General features: G+C 41.2%; 1 protein-coding gene and 1 non-coding gene across 42 annotated transcripts; both read right to left on the reverse strand.

Annotated features, from left to right (window-relative positions):
• Positions 1 to 3,170: 3,170 nt before the first annotated feature.
• On the reverse strand, positions 3,171 to 3,277 carry LOC117197170 (U6 spliceosomal RNA). Its single transcript, XR_004477694.1, has one exon. It is a non-coding gene; the product is annotated as a U6 spliceosomal RNA (small nuclear RNA).
• Positions 3,278 to 8,661: 5,384 nt separating this feature from the next.
• Positions 8,662 to 13,281, reverse strand: LOC117197156 (integumentary mucin A.1-like). 41 transcript variants are annotated; one of them, XM_049694387.1, is made up of 8 exons: positions 13,027 to 13,281; positions 11,498 to 11,637; positions 11,390 to 11,461; positions 11,102 to 11,155; positions 10,945 to 11,065; positions 10,731 to 10,793; positions 9,594 to 9,644; positions 8,662 to 8,939 (listed from the first exon to the last, which is right to left on the reverse strand). In XM_049694387.1, the coding sequence occupies exons 1-8, from the start codon at positions 13,181 to 13,183 to the stop codon at positions 8,935 to 8,937; spliced, it is 663 nt and encodes a 220-aa protein (XP_049550344.1). In that variant the 5' UTR covers positions 13,184 to 13,281; the 3' UTR covers positions 8,662 to 8,934. The 41 variants fall into 41 exon arrangements, with proteins under 41 accessions (XP_049550344.1, XP_049550338.1, XP_049550320.1 ...); XM_049694381.1 differs by having other exon boundaries at positions 11,372 to 11,461; XM_049694363.1 differs by having other exon boundaries at positions 11,102 to 11,245; positions 11,318 to 11,461; positions 13,027 to 13,277.
• Positions 13,282 to 19,258: the final 5,977 nt, after the last annotated feature.

Raw genomic sequence — 19,258 nt, forward strand, 5'->3', positions numbered from 1 at the left:
CTTTTTCTTCGTTTGCTTGGTTTCCTTTCACGTCTCAGTCTTCCTGCAACCTCCAACAGACCTGTGAAATCTCTCTCAACACTATCTTTTTCACCCTCAAACAGTCAGATAATTTGCTTTTGTCCTGGAAATTCCCTTTTCTCCTTCTTAAGTAGGATGATGTACGTCCTGGGTTAAAGAAAGCCTTTCTTGGTTTTCTTCTTTGTTTGAAGTACATCCTACCATATCTTATTACGAATGAGTGCATGAGAGGCAAAATATTTAGAGATTTTTATGTCCGAGAATGTCAATTCATAATCTGACTGGATATAAGATTCTAAGTTAAATTATTTTTACTAAGAATTTTTACAACACAATTCCTGACTTCCACTGTTGTTCCACTATCATTCTGATTCTCAATTCTTTGCATATGACTGCTTTTCTCACTGAGAACTTCAGAATCATCTTTTTATCCCTAACATTTAATTAGATATATGTTGATGTGGATCTTTTTTCTATTTCTTGTACTGGGCACTCAGTATTCCCAGAGGGTCTTCTGTCCTGGGGCCTGCACTTTAAAAGAGGCCCCACACAAACACCAAAACAAAGGCATTGTTTCTTTCTTTCACTTTCATTAGAAAATATTTTTAAAGTTCAGCAAGTAAATTAAAAAAACAGGAATTGTGGGAGAGGGGCACAATTGAACATGGGGTCCCCAAGGCCTGAGTATGCAGGATTGAGAATGTGTAAAGGTTCAGAATAAGTTCACAACTTCTGCCCTGGGGCATCAGACAAAAAAAAAAAAAGGCTACTTTTGCTTAAATTTAGTCACCTCAAATCAATCAAAAGCATGAAGGCAGACAGGTTCTCCCACCCCCACACTGTAACTACACTCCCAATCACTCCTGTGCTCAGTGGTATAGTTTGGGGAGGTGCTTAAAAATTCCTGGAAATCCTAAATCAGAACTGAGGCAAGGGGGAGGAAAACTTGCCCAGCAGGTTCCCACAGGAGCTTGACCAGGTCAGTCCTGGGCCCGATCAGCTTCCAACTTGCTGTTCCAGCAGACATCCTGCCCTCTCCCTTCTCCCAGCTTGCAGGGACAGTGTCCATCCAGGGGAACTCATGGCTCCCTTGGTCTCTAGGCTTGATCTAAAAGGCAGTCTCCAAGAAACAGACTTCGGGAGCCAGACAACATGGGAAACTTGACCTGAACCTAGGGTCTATCTTGGTTTGTAACTTGTGAATATTTAGAGATATGTGTGCAGGCCTCCATTTGTATTCCTGCACCGGACCCTGCAATGTTAAGTGTGAGCCTTTGGATAATAACTGGACACTTTCAACATGGAGGATCATCCTTAAATTCTGGAACATATGTTGTAGTGTTCCATTGATAATTTCTTTCCCAATATATTCTGTTTTCTTTGAAATTTGTGTTGAATTTTTTCTCACCTATTAACCATCTCTTTGCATTTTTGCTCTGTTTTATGGAGGAGTTCTTCATCTTCTATTGAACTTATTATCAACTAAATTTACAAGGACCAATATTTCTTTTTATCTTCTGGTTGACTATTTAATAGCATCCCGTTCTTGTTTGAAAGATGCAATATGTATTCTTTTTCCCTCAGAATATATTAATTACAGTTTCTTAAAGTTTTATTCTACTCCTCATATTGTCTGTTTCCTCTGAATTCTCCTTTTACTGTTTCTTTACTTGAGTCTTATTTGATAGAGATTTTCCTCAAATGTCTGGTGATTCTTTGCTTTCTGTTCATACATTGGAGTTAGACACCAAGACAATCAGAAAACTCTATGTGCATTGAAAGATTTTTTGTAGAATCATGTACCTCACAGTAGGATGATTGAGTGGCATGATAGCTATTTTGTTAAAACTCATCTCCAGGTGCTGTCTCTGAGACAGCTCTGAGTCTTCAGAAGAATCTTCCCGTCTCCTGCTTGGCAAGCATAATCCTCACTGCTGGCGCTTTGGAGCTGGCCAGGGTAAGAGGTTGGACATCTCTCCATTTATTTTATAGGCTTTCACTTGATTGTCCTGTTTTTTGAATAGCATCTCACTCGTATCTTCTTCCATAACAGTTGTCCCCAACTGTCCAGTGCCTCTCTGGTTCAGTTTTTCTAGACAATAAACCTACTCTCTCCTGATGCAATAAGGGAGGATATGAACCTGTTTCCAGTCACCTGTCTCCCCACCATCATCACTCCTCCTCCAACCCAATCTTCACGTGCCTTGTGTCTACAGTCCTTGAGCCTTGCCAGGGTTCTATAAGACCATTGGCTTACTTCTATTTGGTACCACTATCCCTGCCCCCAGACGTGCACAGCTACTGGAGTAAGTTTTTCTCCTTTCTGTTATGTCATTAACCATTCTGCTGGTTTTCAGTCCTTATAAATTGTGGCTGTTAATTGTCCTGTAAGTTTTATCAGAGATGATGTTTGCATTTCTGTTTCTTTTCTTGTTGTCCTTGTTTGGACTTCGAGAAGAAAGGGATAGGAAATGTTTTTACTATTAACACATAAGTTGCTCTCAGTTATATTAAGGAAAAAATTGACCAATAGGCTCAAAAATCAAAACAAAGGCTGACAAAGCCTTATAAACCAAGACTTCTGTTCCCATCCTTCCAGTCAAACAGCTCACACCAGGGTAACCAATGACTTCCAGCTTGCTGAAACATGTCAGTGGATATGTTTCAATCTTCATCTTAACTTGCTTCTCAGAAGCAATGGACATTATTTACAACTCTGTCCTACTTAAAACACTCTCTTCCTTTGGCTCCATGATACTGTGTGTACCTGTTTCATAGTCTAACTCTCTGGTTGCTCTACTCCTTACTTTTTTCATTTATCAAATATTTATTGAGTCCCTCTTCCACACCAGTTATTTTACTAGGAGTTTAAGATGAATATAAAAATCATGATTCCCACCATCTAGGAGTTAAAGCCTTGCGTGTCCTTTGCAGATGCATATGCTTCCATTTAGCCACCAAATTCCTCTAACTTTGTTTTAGATTCTTTTCTCACTATATACTATCTCCTTAGAAAAGTTCATACTAAAAAAAAAAAAAAAGGTAACTATGTGAGGCAGCAGATGTGTTAACTTGATTGTGGTAATCATTTCACAATGTATGTGTATATGAAATCATCACACCGTACATTTTAATTCTATACAATTTTTAAAAATATAGAACACTTCATAAATTTATGTGACATCCTTGTGCAGGGGCCATGCTAATCTTCTCTGTATCATTCCAATTTTAGTATATGTGCTGCCAAAGTGAGCACTATATACAATTTTATTCACCAATTATACCTCAATAAAACTGGAAAAAATAAAAATAAAAACTCATCCTTGCCCACGGCTTCAATTATTATCTGTGTGCCATGATACAAAGTTCAGTGTCTTGCCAAGACCTCTACTGAGCTTCACACCTTTACCTATATGACATCTTCATTTAAATATTTTAAAGGTACCACTCAGTACAGTATTTCCAAAACAAAATTAATCTGATAATCCTAACTCTAGAGACCACCATCCAACCACTCATGCAATACAAAATCTATAGCTTTAGCTCTGTGTCATTCCATACAAGATCCACCACCAATTTTTGTCCCCTTTTCTAAACATTTCTCAACTTGTCTCTATCTCTATCACCACCTCCATTCACCTATGCTCTACAGTATCCTCCCTACTTGGTGACCTGTAACCATTTTCGCTTTTCCTCCAAATTCTTTTCCAAGCTGTAGTCTGCAGCCAGGGTTAGCTTTTCAAACCGTATATGTGATAATGCAATCACATATTTTTTATGTGATTTTTTTTAACCCAACAAAAACCTATTCTGTCCAGCCAGAGGACTAGGAAACAGACAGCCTAGCATGGCAGAAAACATTTAGACAATAATCCCTCTTCTACAGTCAAACACCACAGAAAAAGCTATGGCCCCAAGTGGGGAGTCTAGACTTCCACACATGCCTGGCTGTAACAAGGTGCCCAAACCTGTGCCAGAGTAAAGTTAGAGAAGACCGAGGAGGAACTGGAACTTTCATCCCCACTTAGCAGTTTAAGACCCTCATTTTCCCCCCACCCCACAGAGTTAGTGGCAACCAGATGGGGAGCCTGGACGTCCTCCCTCATCCAACAGTAACAAAGCACTCCCTCCTTTCCATACAGGGGTAGTGTCAGTGGAGACTACACGGAAAGTAGTAACAAGACACCCCTACTCCTCTCAGACAGGGTGATATCAGTGGAGGCCTTGTGGGGAGCCAGAATTCCATCCTTCACCAGGCAATTATGGGGAACCCCTCCCCTGCTTGGGAGTCAACACAAGTTGAGGGGGAGATCTTTACTTCTGCCCCTACCTGCCAGTAATTCAGTACCTCCACCTTTTACCTGCTGGAGTAGTATCACAGAAATCCAGCTAAGACAGAAGATTTAAATAAGATCCAGAGCCTCTAATACCTAAAATGTCCTGTTTCAATTGAAAATCATTCATCATACTAAGAATCAGGAAAATCTCAACCCGAATAAAAAAGACAATCAGCAGATGCCAGATGAAAAGGCCAGAGATATTAGAATTATCTGACAAAGAGTTTCAAGCAGTTGTCATAAAAATGCTTCAATGAGCAATTATAGACATGCTTAAAACAACTGAAAAAACCTCAGCAAAGAAATAAAAAGTCTTAGCAAAGAATCAAAATGTATAGCAGAACCAAAAGGAAATTTCAGAACTGAAAATTATAATAACCAAAATTTTAAAACTTAATGGAAGGGCTCAACAGCAGAGGAAAACAATCTGTGAACTTGAAGACAGAACAATAGAAATGACTCAATCTGAACAACAGAGAGAAAAGAGACAACAACAAACAAACAAACAACACAAAATACCTATCAGATTCTCAGGGTCCTGCAGGAGTATAACAAAAGGCCTAATATTCATGTCATCTGAATCCTAAAAGAAATAATGGCTGAAAACTTCCCAAATTTGGCAGAAGACATAAGCCTAAAGATTCAAAAAGGCAAGCAAATTCCAACCAAGATAAACCCAAAGAAATCCACACCAAGACACATCATAGTCAAATATTTGAAAATAAAGACAAAGAAAAATATCCTGAAAGCAGCAAGAGAAACAACTTATCTATAGGGGAAAAACAGTACAAATAGCAGAAAACATGAAAGCCAGAAAGAAGTGGCACAATACTCTTTAAGTACTGAAAGAAAAGAACTGTCAATACTGATTTTCATATAGTAATTTTATCTCTCAGGAATGAAAGGGAAATAAAGACATTGGATGAAGGAAAACAAGAGTTTGTCACCAGCAGATCTTCCTGAAAAGAATGGCTAAAGGAAGTTCTCTAAACAGAAAGAAAATGATGAAAGAAGGAACTTTGGAACAGCAAGAAGAAGAAAACAATGGAAAGGGGGAAATATGGGCTGATAAAATACATCTTCCTTTTTCTTTTGAACTTCCTAAGTATGTTTGACAGTTAAAGCAAAAATTATCTAATACTCTCTGATATGGCTGTAAATGTGTGTAGAGAAGTATTTAAAACAATTATAAGCAGAGGAGGGTAAAGGAAGACATACAGGGAGGCAAGATTTCTACAGTTCACTCAAAGTGGTAAAATATTGACCCTCTTAGACAATGAAAATGTATGTGTATATAATGTAATACCTACAACAACCACTAAAAAAAAAAAGCTGTACAAAGAGATACACTCAAAATACTATAGATAAACCAAAATGGAATTTTAAAAAAATATTCAGGTAGCCCACAGGAAGGCAAAACATAGAAAATAGAGAAATAACAAGATAAACAGAAAACAAAAAGTAAAATGGTACACGTAAGCTCCAAACATATCAATAATTACATTAAATGTAAATGGGCTAAAGTAAACCAAAATGCTTGAAAATTGGGGAGGTTCTGGACTAAAGAAACAGAATAGCCTACACCAGTATAAAAATTTGCCCAAAATTTGTATTTATATATAAATTGCACACACTTTATGTAAACCCATCTAACATTGTTCAGAATAGGATAACGCCTGTCAAGGGCCACCATCAAGTCTCTTTCAGACATCTAAGGACTAGAAAATTACTGAAAACAAAAGGTTACAGATTCTCAGAAAAACCACATCCTGTAGAAGCACAGCCAGCCCACATAAAACCGTGGACCAAAACAGATGTGAACCCCCTCCCTCTTTCCAGCACCTAGCCCTTTAAAGCACAATAAAAGACTCACCCCCCCCACCCTTCAGGGCCAACACCACTCTAGGCGTTTGGCCCCTCTCCGCCCTTGGAAAGTGAATAAAAACTTTCTTTTATGCCCTTGTTAATACTTCTGTGAATTCTTTCACAACCCATGTCAGCTCACCTAACATTTTATGTTAAATATTATTTAATATTTTGTATAATTAATTTTTGGTACAAATTAATTAATTTTGTACAATTAGTAATAGCATATAGAACTTGTACACAGTGTAAATAACTCATATAGAGCTCTCAGCTCAGGCCAGGCCTTCAGTGGTAGCTATTATTACGAGGACAGAAACTGGGTAGGGCTTCTCATCATTTGCAGCATGATACTCTCTCCAGCCCTGAGTCAGCCACATGATCATGAGGGTAAAAAACTGATAGACTTTACAACCATTCCGTATGCGTACAGCCATTCTGTTTTTCACTTTTGGAACAGTATTCAGTAAATTACATGAGCTATTCAACATTTGATGATAAAACTTGGCTTTGCCCAATCAGATGATTTTGCCCAACAGTGGCTGACGTAAGTGTTCTGAGCACGTTTAAGTAGGCTAGGCTAAGCTATGACCTTCGGTAGGTTAGATGTATTAAATGTATTTTCGACTTAGGGTATTTTCAACTTACAGTGGGTACTGGGTGCATAACCCCATTGTAGGTTGAGGAAGATCTTTATATACTCTTCCTAAGTGACCTCTCTAAACCCATAACTTCAACTGCCACTTACACCAGGATCAGTAAATACTAAGCAGACATGCTACAAATTCCCCCTTCAACCAATCCCCCGGTTTGGCTGGACTCATCTCTGTTCTCGAGGTAACCACTTAAACTGTGCAGCTGGAATTTGAAATGAAAACTTTTTTCCATTCTGGATAGATACTAATGAGTGCCTATTTTGAGTCCACTAACACTTTTTCTTGGCTAAATTTCACAAATCATTCCAATAGTCCATGATAAAATTCCATGCTGAAATCCACTTGAAATTAAAAAGAAAGCGGGAAGAGAAATTGGAAAAATAGTCACTGACAGAACAGAAATAGTTTTATATCCTTAAAAGAGATCAGTGGAGGCCTTGGAACTACTTTCCTATTTAGATGAAAACCCTGAGACAAGCGGCTTGATGGAGCCAGGCTAAGGAATCCTCAAATATGATGTGCTCTGGTACAAGCCTATGTGACAGATCACTGATGACATGGAATACTTCTCCCTGAGGCAAACTAATACATTAATAATTCTTTACATTAATGATCCCAAAAATAAGTGTATTATTTGTTGAAATATATTAAGGAGCAAAAAGGAAATTTCAATTGATTTGATATAACCGACTCATTTTATAAGAGGAAGCTGGGGTTCACAAGAGGCAGAGATACAACTGGTAGAATCTACATCTCTTCACTCCCAAGTCTGCCCATCACTCTAAACTTGTGCCATTTTAGTTTGTCATTTATACTGTGGCATATACATACTGTGAAGTATAAATACGTGAAACCAACTAATTTTACATAAACTCACCCACTCCCTTTTGCAAAAAATATAGTGTAAACATAAAGAAAAACATGGGTGATTGTTTCCATCCCCCACTGAACCAAACCAGTTCTAGAGTAAGATGTTCTCTGCTGTCTGTGTCATGGCTTCCCAAAGATGCTCACCTATTAATTCCCAGAACCACTGAATATGTTCAGTTACATGGTAGAGGGGGAATTAAGGTCATTAATCAATTGACCTTGAAATAGAGATTATCCTAGGTTATCCAGGTGGAGCTCAATGTGTCCTCAAATGTGGAAGAGGGAGGCAGTAGAGTCGGTGTTGGTGACTCTGTGATGTACTGTCAGAATCAACCAACCTTTGCTGGCTTCAAAGATGCAAGATGGCCAAGAAAAGTGGGCAAGAAAATGGATTTTTCCAGAAAGGCTTCAGAAAGGAACTCAGCCCTGCCAACACATTGTTTTCAATCCAGTGAGATGCCTTTCAGACTTCTGAGCTACAAAACTAAAATAATAGGTTTATGTTATTTTAATTTACTAAGTTTGTGGTAACTTGTTATAATAGGAATAGGAAAACCAATATACTTTCCATAGGCTCATTTCACGCTTTCCTGTGGTCATAAGGAGTTGGCGCCTGATTGTAAAGTATTTATCAGAGAGGAGTAAAATGGTTATTGGTTCTAAAACAAGGCAACTAAGCAATATGTTGCCTCATAGGGCTTCCCTAGTGGCGCAGTGGTTGAGAGTCCGCCTGCCGATGCAGGGGACACGGGTTCGTGCCCCGGTCTGGGAAGATCCCACATACTGCGGAGCAGCTGGGCCCGTGAGCCATGGCCGCTGAGCCTGCGTTTCCAGAGCCTGTGCTCCGCAACGGGGGAGGCCACAACAGTGAGAGGCCTGCGTACCGCAAAAAAAAAATGTTGCCTCATAAAATAAAAACCCCCTCTCAAAATTTAGTACAAATGAACATTTATTGAGCCCATATTAAATGGGACATGGTTAAGAGATGCCCCTCTTCTGTCTGTGTATAATTCCTGCCACTCTGTTTATCCTCAAGTAGGTACCTCCGATGTCTCACTAGTCTAGTCTTTTACAATTATTCAAGCTCCTATAATGGAATGGAAGGCTTGTTCAGAGGCTCAGAATCTTCTTAGAATGTTGTGGTTAGTAGAGCGATGGTCACAGGTAATGAGAATCTGCTTCATTTTCTAAACTAAAAAGCAAAACAAAAACAAAAATGAAAACATGAGTTGCCAAGAGAAACAAGAAAACCTAGTGCTCAAAAGATCAGGCTCATCTTTCTCATTTCCCACTGGGCACATGATTTAATTTAAGGTGTAAATTCCTTATTCTCCTGTGCTCTCTTTGAGCCTTAAGCAAGATACCTGCACACTGTCCAGGTATCCATTTTAATGCCTGAAGAAGTTACTTCAGAAATTTCCAAAAAAGCCAGGAGTGAGGCAAAGTATTAAAACCAGGACTTCCTGATTCAGAGCTCCTAGGCTTTACAGCTTTTAATTGAATTATATATTTTATGAATCAGAAAATCTGATGCCTTTTCCTCAGGCTCTCCCTTAAAAAGATTCCATAGACTGGACTGGAATCCACATCCTAGTGAGACAGGAAATCTTGGAAAACTCAAGGGAGAAAACTTGTTTATCCTATGCCTATTTGGTGACTGAAAATGCAAACAATTAGACTTGGACGGTAAACCTCAGAGAGGAAAGAGGCTGTCTTTTTCACCTCCATATTAGAATTATAGCTGATCTCAGCATCTGGAAAGTTTTAAATTGGAATCCTTTCCCAGCATTGAAAATGGTGTCAAATCCCTAATAAGATACCAGAGACAAGAGAGGAGAAACTTAACCAAAAAACACTGTGTTGTACTCGTTGCTTCCCGTGGAGGTGCTGGGCTCCTCTATAATTAAGTAAAGAAATGGTTTTTATTCACTTCCAGTAAGGATCACAGTGTGTCTGTCATTCAGCTCACAGACTCAAGTAGCCCCCTAGTAAACGTAGGACTCCACTGAGTCTATGACACAAAAACCTCCCTTCTTCTAACTGCCAAGGCACTCTGCCATGCCTGAAATCCTACCAGTGGAAATGAAACACAAGTGCACTTCATGAGAAGGATTTAAAGGGCTGGTCTCCACTCACACTTAGAAGTCCCTGAGAGATCCAACCTTCTTTTTAACAGGCCCTTCAGCCTCCACTAAAATACAATTTCTAGATTTCTCCAACTACAATCTGCAATCCCCTATACGCTTTAAGCAGTGCTGGAATACAGTAGGTCTCAATCAATGTTAGCTATTATTTATAGACATAAGAATCAGAGTGTTTAGAAATTTGCTTTTGTAAGTAAGGCCCAAGGGTCTTTCTTAGCGAAAATCTCAGGCATTCCTGCAGACTACTGGGGTTTTTTTGCGGGGGTGGAAGGCATTGAAATCTTACGACTTCTTGGCTGAGTGGCAGACAGAAAATTGAAAAATGATGGTGGCTTGAGAGAGGGATGGGCAGAGATAGGGACACTGCTTAATTCATGAAGCTTTTAAATTGCTCTATCGTCTGTTCAGTCTATATTCAGATAAGATTTACACTTAGTGTAACCTTTACTCCAAAAGTTCTCTATTTGAAATGAATTGTAATCAACTGGAAAAGAAAAGGAAATTGTTAACCCCTTTTCTGACCCTACAGAGACATGAAGGAGCTTGTCCTCTTTAGGGAAGCCCAGAAAGCAGGTCCCAGAGATCAGATCAGGTCAGACCTTGGGGCTGGAGCTATGCTGGTGTTCAACCAGTTGCAGTTCCTGGCGTTCTGGGAAATGCTTTAACTTTCCTCAAGTTTCAATGAACTTTTGGCTAAGTTTACTCCACCTCAGAGAACAAAGCAGCAAAAGTATCCCCAAATGTGTAAATTACCATAGGACTTTCCTATGTAAAGAACTATAAATAAGGAAAGGGAGGCAGGGAGGAACTTCTGCATTTCTGAAGAGAGGAATCCTCACCTGTGACCTCAGTGGCTTCTTCCTTAGAGCTCAGGGTGTTTAATCCCACATTAGTAGGCAATTCTAGGAAAACAAAATGGACGACGGGAATTGTCACAGACATATGCTGGGAATCAAGTGCACTGGACAAAAGCAGCCTTTCCCTCAGAAATGTAAAAGAGGGAGCCTACCAATTGCTGCCCAGGCCTCCTCTGAGGACAGAACCCTCACTTACCAAAAGTCTGTGTGTTCTCCAAATACACGTCAGTTGTTGTTTGTGCATCTTCAGTGAAGTCATGGTGCGTGGTCAAGTCTGACAGGTCAGTGGTCGACTCTAGGCCAGTGGTCGACTCTGGGTCAGTGGTCGACTCTGGGTCAGTGGTCGACTCTAGGCCAGTGGTCGACTCTGGGTCAGTGGTCGACTCTAGGCCAGTGGTCGACTCTGGGTCAGTGGTTGACTCTAAGCCAGTGGCCCACTGTAGGCCAGTGGTCGACTCTGGGTCAGCAGTCGACTCTAAGCCAGTGGTCAATTCTGGGTCAGTGGTCAACTGTAGGCCAGTGGTCGACTCTGGATCAGTGGTCGACTCTGAGCCAGTGGTCAGCTCTAGGCCAGTGGTCGACTCTGAGCCAGTGGTCGACTCTGGGTCAGTGGTTGACTCTAGGCCAGTGGTCAACTCTAGGCCAGTGGTCAAATCTAGGCCAGTGGTCGACTCTGGGTCAGTGGTCAACTCTGGGCCAATGGTCGACTCTGGGTCAGTAGTCAACTCTAGGCCAGTGGTCAACTCTAGGCCAGTAGTCAACTCTAGGCCAGTGGTCAACTCTAGGCCAGTGGTCCACTGTAGGCCAGTAGTCAAATCTAGGCCAGTGGTCGACTCTGGGTCAGTGGTTGACTCCAGGACAGTGGTTGACTCTAAGTCAGTGATGAATTCTAGAGGAACCAAAAAGAAAAAAAAAAACAGTTCAAGTACTTTCTTGTGAGAATGTTTCCACCATCTCCACAGCCTTCCATTCCCAGCTAGATCTTTTTCCAGGGAAAACATGGAACAGAAAAGGGGATATTGAATCAAACTGGTCTCCCCACAAGTTTCTCTTCTGCCAAGTGCTAGAATGTCCAGAAGACTAACTGCCACCTAGGAATACGCTCGCTGCCCCTACTCCACCCTCCTTTGAGGGGTCGGGTTAGGAAGGAGCGTTTGATATTGTGCCTCTAAATGTGAATCAGTCAGACTGCAGTGGAATAAAATTTCAAAAACTCCCCTATATAATTCTTTCAGTTCCCTGAAAACTAAAAATATAAGTGGGGGAAAGGAGCAAGGAAAACAGCTATTTCCAAGGTGCATAAGCAAGAATGAAATGGACTCTAAAATGGGGACTCCTACCATTTTCATTTAATGGGCTACATCTAGCTCTTCAATTTCCAGTCTGTCCTAGAGAATGCACAATCCAGACATTTTGGGTCTTGTGAACCATAAAAGCATCATAACCATGAAGGCCTGATGAGCCTACCACCTGGGTCTGCTTGGGCTGCAGTGAAAGACCTACAGTCCTTGTGGCTGCCTAGTCCAGCAGGTTGTGGGCACCCTGCCAATGAGGTCAAAATCATTAGCTCTCTAATTTAGTCATTTGCTTTGTCATTCATTCATATGCAGTAAAGAACCCAAACCCAGCAGCGGATAAATTGAGAGCTACCAGAAGGGAGAGCTGGGAGGAAGTGGAGGGTAAAGTCACCATTTTAGTGCAAGTGAATGAATACCCCTCCTCTTGAGAAATGGATCTGAGTTCAGGAAGGACTAGAAGAGAAAGAGCCTTGGGGGGAAAGCAGCCTTCTTCTGGTTCAGGAGACAGGGATTCCTTCCTCTCTCAATATGACTCACAAGTTTCTGCTCCAGACCCACTGATTCCCACTGCATGTAACCCAGCCAGCGGCTAAAGCACTTTGAATCTTACTCTCCAGTAAAGTTAGAGTACACCCAAGGACTTTTTAACCTGAATCAAATAGAGAAAGCCTCTGTAGCACCTGATAGTTAAGGGGACCACAGGGAAACCTCAAGAGCCCTCTCATCACCAACCCTAATTCCATTTGACCCAGCCTGACTACCTGTATGAGGCGGATTCAAAACACAACCTTAATCTTAGTCAAGCCACTCAACTTGCCCAAGGCCTCATAGCTCACACACACACACGCACGCACGCACGCACGCACGCACACACACACACACACACACACGCACACACACACACACACACGCACACACACACACACGCGGTGAATGGACTTTAGCCCTCTTCTCCAGAAGACCTCCCAACGTGCACTCACCCTGAAGCAGTGCGGGGTAAGTCACCGCCAGGGCAAAGCAGGCGGAGAGGAGGAGCAGGGCCTTCCAGAGCATGACGCCGGTGCCAGGGCAGGGAGCGCGGCAGGCTAGCGGAGGTGGGGAGGACCCAGGGTGCTGGACCGCAGCTCTGCTGGGCATTTATTACAACCTCAGGCCCAGGTCCCAGAGGAGGCATTCCCAGGGGGTTGGGAAGAAAACAGCCTCGCCCACAAGCGATGAGACTGCCCTGAAGCAAAGGAGGGGAAAGGGGTGGGGTGGGGCGAGGGGGTGAGGGATGGGCGGCGGGAGGGAGAGGAAGTAAGGAAGAGTTCGGAGGAAACCATCAGTGAGGTCCTTGGCGACGTTAGGGTCCTTTGCCCCATTACCACTAGGGGCAGGGCTTCTAGTTCCACCAGATCACAACACTCCCCTCCTGACCCAAGGCTGCAAGTTTGTCCTCTAGGCTGGAGCCCAATAATGCTTTACTGAGCCCCCGAAATGCCTCTGTGTGTCAGGGTGCGGGACTAAGAATAGTAGTGGGGTCTGCTGGCGACGCTGACGCTGAGGGAGAGCCCTAATGCGAACAATCTTCTAACTCTAGCGGGTCCCTGGAAGAGAGTCGTCGATCAGAATGATAACTAGTGCAACTATTATAATAACAGAAATATCTAAAATTGTAAGATTTCACATGTGCCGCTATCTCATTGGATTCTCACCACGGTCCCATGCGGGAGTCGTGATTGTCCTCATTTTTCTGGTGAGGAGCCTAGAGGCTGAGAGACTCAATGACTCCGATTCACCCGGGGATACGCACGCTCCGCCGCGATGCCGCGAACACGCAGGACCTCTTGGCTGTGAGGACCTGGCTCCTGCGAATGACCTTCCCAGTCCGCTAGGGGGCGGTATGAAGCTGCGATGCGTCCTCGGCTGAGCACTGACTTACCCTCCCCGTAGACGTAAAGCAGGCCGAGAAAACACAAGGTTGTGGGGCTGGCTCACCTAAGTAGGCCTCAGAGGGCAGTGAAGTCACCACCGTTACCTGGACAGGAGGCCTTTACACATACCCACAACTCCCATCGCAGGGTCAAACCCCATGGGGCCTTTTGGTTTCAGTTTTCTTTACATAAAAGGTCACAGCTGATTCCTGCTCCTCAGAAACCACAGGGCTGACAATACCACTGAGGGAAACCTCTCAGTAATAGTAATAATAACAGCTAATATTTATCGGGTGCTTAACTATTGCCATAGGCGTGTGTTACTTTAGCCTAACACCAAACCTCAGGCAATGTTATTCGCCTTTTCCAGATTAAGTAACCGTGCACAAAGAGGTTAAGGAACTTATGAAAGGTCACACAGTAAATGTTATAGAATCAGGAAGCAAACCTGTGGGCACTCTGATGCTGGGGCCTCTGCTCTCAACCAACTCTACCGTTTGTGCCCCCGGCCCTGTTATCTCCCTGAGCTCATAGTTTTGTCCTGGGAAGTGTGGCAACTTTACAGTCTTCTCCTTAAAGGCAGAGGGAACACATGCACACACACACATTTTGTTTTTCTGGAAACTAAATTTCCTTGGCAAGGCGTGTGCAATGAAGTGTAACCACATACAATAGGAGCTTGGGAAGCAAGAAGCTCACAAAAAACTTGCAGGCAAATAACACCAGCAAACAATGAAAGATCAGACAATAATGCGGCAGGCCGCCAGCCAATGGATGAAGGGGAGATTTAATCTGCATCAGCCACAATATGAGAATATTTCCTACCCTAGAACACTGGAAGAATCGACTTCCCTATGTGCAAAGTAGAATCTCTGATCTCTTTGAGGAGAGCTGGACTTAGACCTTAGTACTGAGGGGACAGAAGTGACCAACAACTCAACTACCTAAAAATATAGACACTGCTTTAGATGTTCTTCCAAAGATAATGGTACCATTTTTGTGTGCCTTAGTTTCCCCCAGAGTCAGTGGACGAACAGCTTCTTGGTGACTATTACATTGAAATATGGGAGCAATTTGGTCCCCCTTCATGAAGACATGTTATTATTTCTCATCACTTGAATATAGTTAGGTCATTACCACAGCGGGTCCCAGAGAGGTCTCTGCTAAGGTGAGATCCAATAAAATTGTCAAGTTATAATTATAAGGTCTTTTTTATTAATATGGGATTGTAGTTCTGGTTTACAGTATTAAAATATTTTGGCTTTCTTAACTTTTTCCATTGCTATCAAATTTTATAGAATTATATAATGTCAAGACTTGAAGGTATATTAAATTTTACTCAGCTGAATCAGATATCCAATATCTTTTTTTAAAACATAATTTTTCCTTAAATAACATCCCTGGTAATGGGGAACTCACTACATTGAGGAGAACAGTTCATCTTTGGACAATTTTTCCTTCCAATAGAGAAAATATGTCTTCCTGTAATTTCAACCTATTTGCCCCAGTTTTGTTCTGGGGGACCGTATATATAAAATTAGGTCCTTTTTCCTCTCTTCAGATGTCAAAAGTGGCTATCATTCTACTTTCAAATTTCTTCACCATTCTAAAAAAAGTGTAAGTTTTTTCCTGTCTTATTCCCTCAAATTTCTCCAAAACCTAGCGAAGTGTCTGGCACATCAGAGGTGATAAAAATATTTATTGATAAATTAATGATAGATGACTCCTGGTCCTTAGTCTCTGATCGCATTAGTCTATGGTCTTTTGAAAAGGAAACACTGTAATTGAAACAGATTATCACAGATTTGATCTAATTAAAGAAGGGAAAAAAAACTATCACCATCCTTCCTTCTGGAAAATATGATTATATTGAATGGACTTGTGCATTAAATGCCAGATGAAGTGCTAAAAGGCAAGTCTGGCAGAAAGTGTGGAAAGTTTCCTGAAAGCACTAAAGAAATTAAAAAACCTTTGCATCTACTTTCCCTAGAGTGAGATCAGTTTCCAGCAAGTGGGTTGAGCTGGGAGTGAGTGACATCCTGCAGATGTGTCTCTGTCCCTTCCTAATTCCCACCCTCAACAGAAGAAGCCCTGAAGCACCTGGGAGCATGGAGCCAGGAATTTGACCCAGGGCAAGTGCTTCTTCCATTCTCCATTGCAAACCCCAACAGTCATGCTTCCCTTAGGGGGAAATTTCCAGAGAGCAAGACAAGTATCTCCCTTGAGGAACAGGGCGCCCAGAATGGTCACCTGGCCTTGCAGATTAGATACTGATAAGGGCTAGCCTAGTATTTTAGGGCCTAGTCAAGCATTTTTCCAGCATCTGGTCAGAGACCTAGCAATTACACTAAGTATCTTGAGCAATTCAAAAGAAATCTCAAAATTGATTCCTTCTTAAAAGTTATAACCATGGATAAGTTTATTTTTATGTTTATATTACAAAGTCAGTTTATAACAGGATACTAAGAACTCTAATCCAGTGCCAGAGATACAAAAAAGTTATTTACTTAACAAATGTTTACAGAGTGACTAAGAAATGCAATGACTAAAGCAGAAGAGGCACTAGATAAGAGGTCAAAATCGCAGACTCTGGGGTCCAGCATCCTGGACTATATCCTGTATATCCTGGCTCTGCCAGTAGTAATTAAGCAACCATGGGCAAGTTACTTAATTCATAGTACCTCAGTTTTTTCTCTACATAATGGACATAAAAATAGTTTTTACTTTGTTGGATTACTATAAGGGTTAAATTAATGTATTCGTGTCAAATGCCTCGAATAAGGAAAACCATAATAAAAATTAGCTATTATTATTATTAGGTGCTGAAGATGAAAAAGGCCTAGGTCTCCAAAGAGTTGATAATATTATTTTAGGGTGGGAACATAAAGGAACATCCCCCTGGAAAGTTTCATGGGGAAGATGGGACAGTTAGAGTAAGATTCACCTGAATTTAATAAACATATTTCTCGGTTTATAGAGAGAAAGAAGGTAAACGGAGGGACTCTAGGCAAAAGAAGTAATGTGCATGAATAGTAATGTTCAAGGTGTCCCGTCATGTGAATTATAATCAATTTGGGAACATAGAGGAAAACTATGTTAATTGCTAGATTCTAAACCACTGAGGGCTGGAACCATCTTAATCAACTTTGCATTACCCACTCCTACAGAGTCTGTGATGGTTGCGTAGCGATTGCCAAATAAATGATTATTCATCTGTATTGAACTGTAACATGGGGTAGGTGGGAAGGCATCATCAAATCCATCATTTCAGCAATAAAATAGTGGCTAAAAACTTGAGTTCTGGACTATGAATCCAGGTCTTTGTGAACACTTGGGCTTGCCCAAGTTACTTTATCCTTCAGAATGCAGGTGGTGATAGTAAGCATTTCACAGGGTCATTATGAAAATTAAATGAGCTCATCCATGTAAACTTGTAACTAGCATATAATAACTGATCGATGATTGGCAGCTATCATTATTATAACTTGAAATGGACCTTGAAGAATAATTAAAACTGTAAGAGTGACTGTTCTCATTCAAGAGAACTTCCTGACTGGAGAACATAGGGAGAGTGTGGGAGGAAAGGGGGTGGAAGGAAAGAAGGTTGTGAAAAACAGTCTGAAATGACATTTGGGACCAAACCAAGGAACGCTTTAGAAGCTGAAGAGATGAGTCATTATTCTGCCAGCAGAAGTTCTGGTAGAGTCATGCTTTAGGAAGACTAACCAAACCTGCACAAGAAAGTAGGTCGGCTGTGACACAGCACAAGCAAGAGCTACTTCAGATTGAGCAGAGTGGTGGCCCTAGGCATGAAAGGAAGGACGCAGATACTAAAGACATTACAAAGGTGAAATTAAAGGGACTTGGTGGCTGATTGGATTGGCGGGGATGGGCAAGTCATCCCCACCATAAGTTATGTATATGCTACCAAGAGTTGGCTTTAATTCCTCTAGGACATGAATTCCCAGAGTCAAAACGCCTATGCTGAAAATAAAAGGAGACAGATGAGGAGGATGAGAAGTGTAAGTCCTGAGATTCAGCTGAGAGTCTTGCCTGGTGGTGAGTGAACAAGTAAGAAAACACACTGTGGTGTAGCAGTAATGGATCTCACTGGGTTAGAATAAAGTTTTAGGGCCCATGTTTTCTCTGGCACTAGTACACATCCTTATGGGAAATTCTGAGACTGACTACAGTGTCTTTATCTGTTAAATATTTTGCCTCAAGATTGGACCCTTTTAATTCACGGGGGGGGGGGGTTCCGTAGCTAATTGATAAGAAATAAAATAGTTATAACAATGAGATTTCACCTCAAACACATTAGGATTATCAGAAGTACAAACAGACAAAATAACGAGTATTGGCAAGGATGTGGAGAAATTGGAACTCTTATGCACTGTCGTGGGAATGTAAAAGGGTGCAGCCATAATGGAAACAGTATGGCAGGTCCTCAAAATATTAAAAATATAATTGCCTTATGAACCAGCAATCCCATTTCTGGGTGTATATCCAAAAGAATTCAAAGCAGGATCTCAAAGAGACATTTGCATACCCATGTTCATAGCAGTATTATTCACCATAGGTAAGAGGTTGAGGCAAACGTCCAGCAATAGATGAATGGATAAAGAAAATGTGGTTTACAAATACAACAGAATATTATTCAGCCTTAAAAAAGGAAGGAAATCCTGTCACATGCTATGAACAAGGTCACATGGATGAACAAGCAAGGTCGTATGGATGAACCTTGATGATATTATGCAAAATGAAATAAGCCAGTGACAGAAAGGCCAATACTGAATGATTCCACTTACATGAGGTACCTAAAGTAGCCAAACTCAGAGAAACAAAGTAAAATGATAGTTGACAGGGGCTGGGAATGGGGAGGAATGGGAATTGTTGTCCAGTGGATATAGGGTTTCAGTTTTGCAACATGAAAAACTTCTAGAGATCTGTTGCACAATAATGTGAATATACTTAACACTATTGAACTGTACACTTAACAGTTAAGTGACAAATTGTATGTTATGAGTTTTTTACTGCAATTAAAATTTCTAAAAATAGTTATGTTAATAATGGCTAAATGACAATGATCGTGTACCAGACACAATTCAAACTATTTTCCAAATTCTAGGTACTTTACAAATATCATTTTAATCCTTATAACAATCCTAAATTATCATCACTGCATCCAGTTTACAGATGAGGAAACTGTGGCTCAAAGAATTTAAGTAACTTGCCCAAAGTCACAAAGCTAGTAAGAGGTTGAAGCAGTATTCAATCCAAGCAGTGTGGCTCAGAGTCA

Source organism: Orcinus orca, chromosome 11, assembly GCF_937001465.1.
Source record: "Orcinus orca chromosome 11, mOrcOrc1.1, whole genome shotgun sequence".
NCBI classification, from domain to species: domain Eukaryota; kingdom Metazoa; phylum Chordata; class Mammalia; order Artiodactyla; family Delphinidae; genus Orcinus; species Orcinus orca.

What these genes read in the sequence shown, in the direction of transcription:
- LOC117197156 (XM_049694359.1), bottom strand. Translation starts at nt 13,183, where the DNA reads ATGCCCAGCAGAGCTGCGGTCCAGCACCCTGGGTCCTCCCCACCTCCG. An exon ending in TTACCCCGCACTGCTTCAGG is followed by an intron (nt 11,638 to 13,026) that starts GTGAGTGCACGT and finishes TGGTTCCTCTAG; the next exon opens with AATTCATCACTGACTTAGAG. An exon ending in AGAAGCCACTGAGGTCACAG is followed by an intron (nt 9,645 to 10,730) that starts GTGAGGATTCCT and finishes ACTTAATTATAG; the next exon opens with AGGAGCCCAGCACCTCCACG.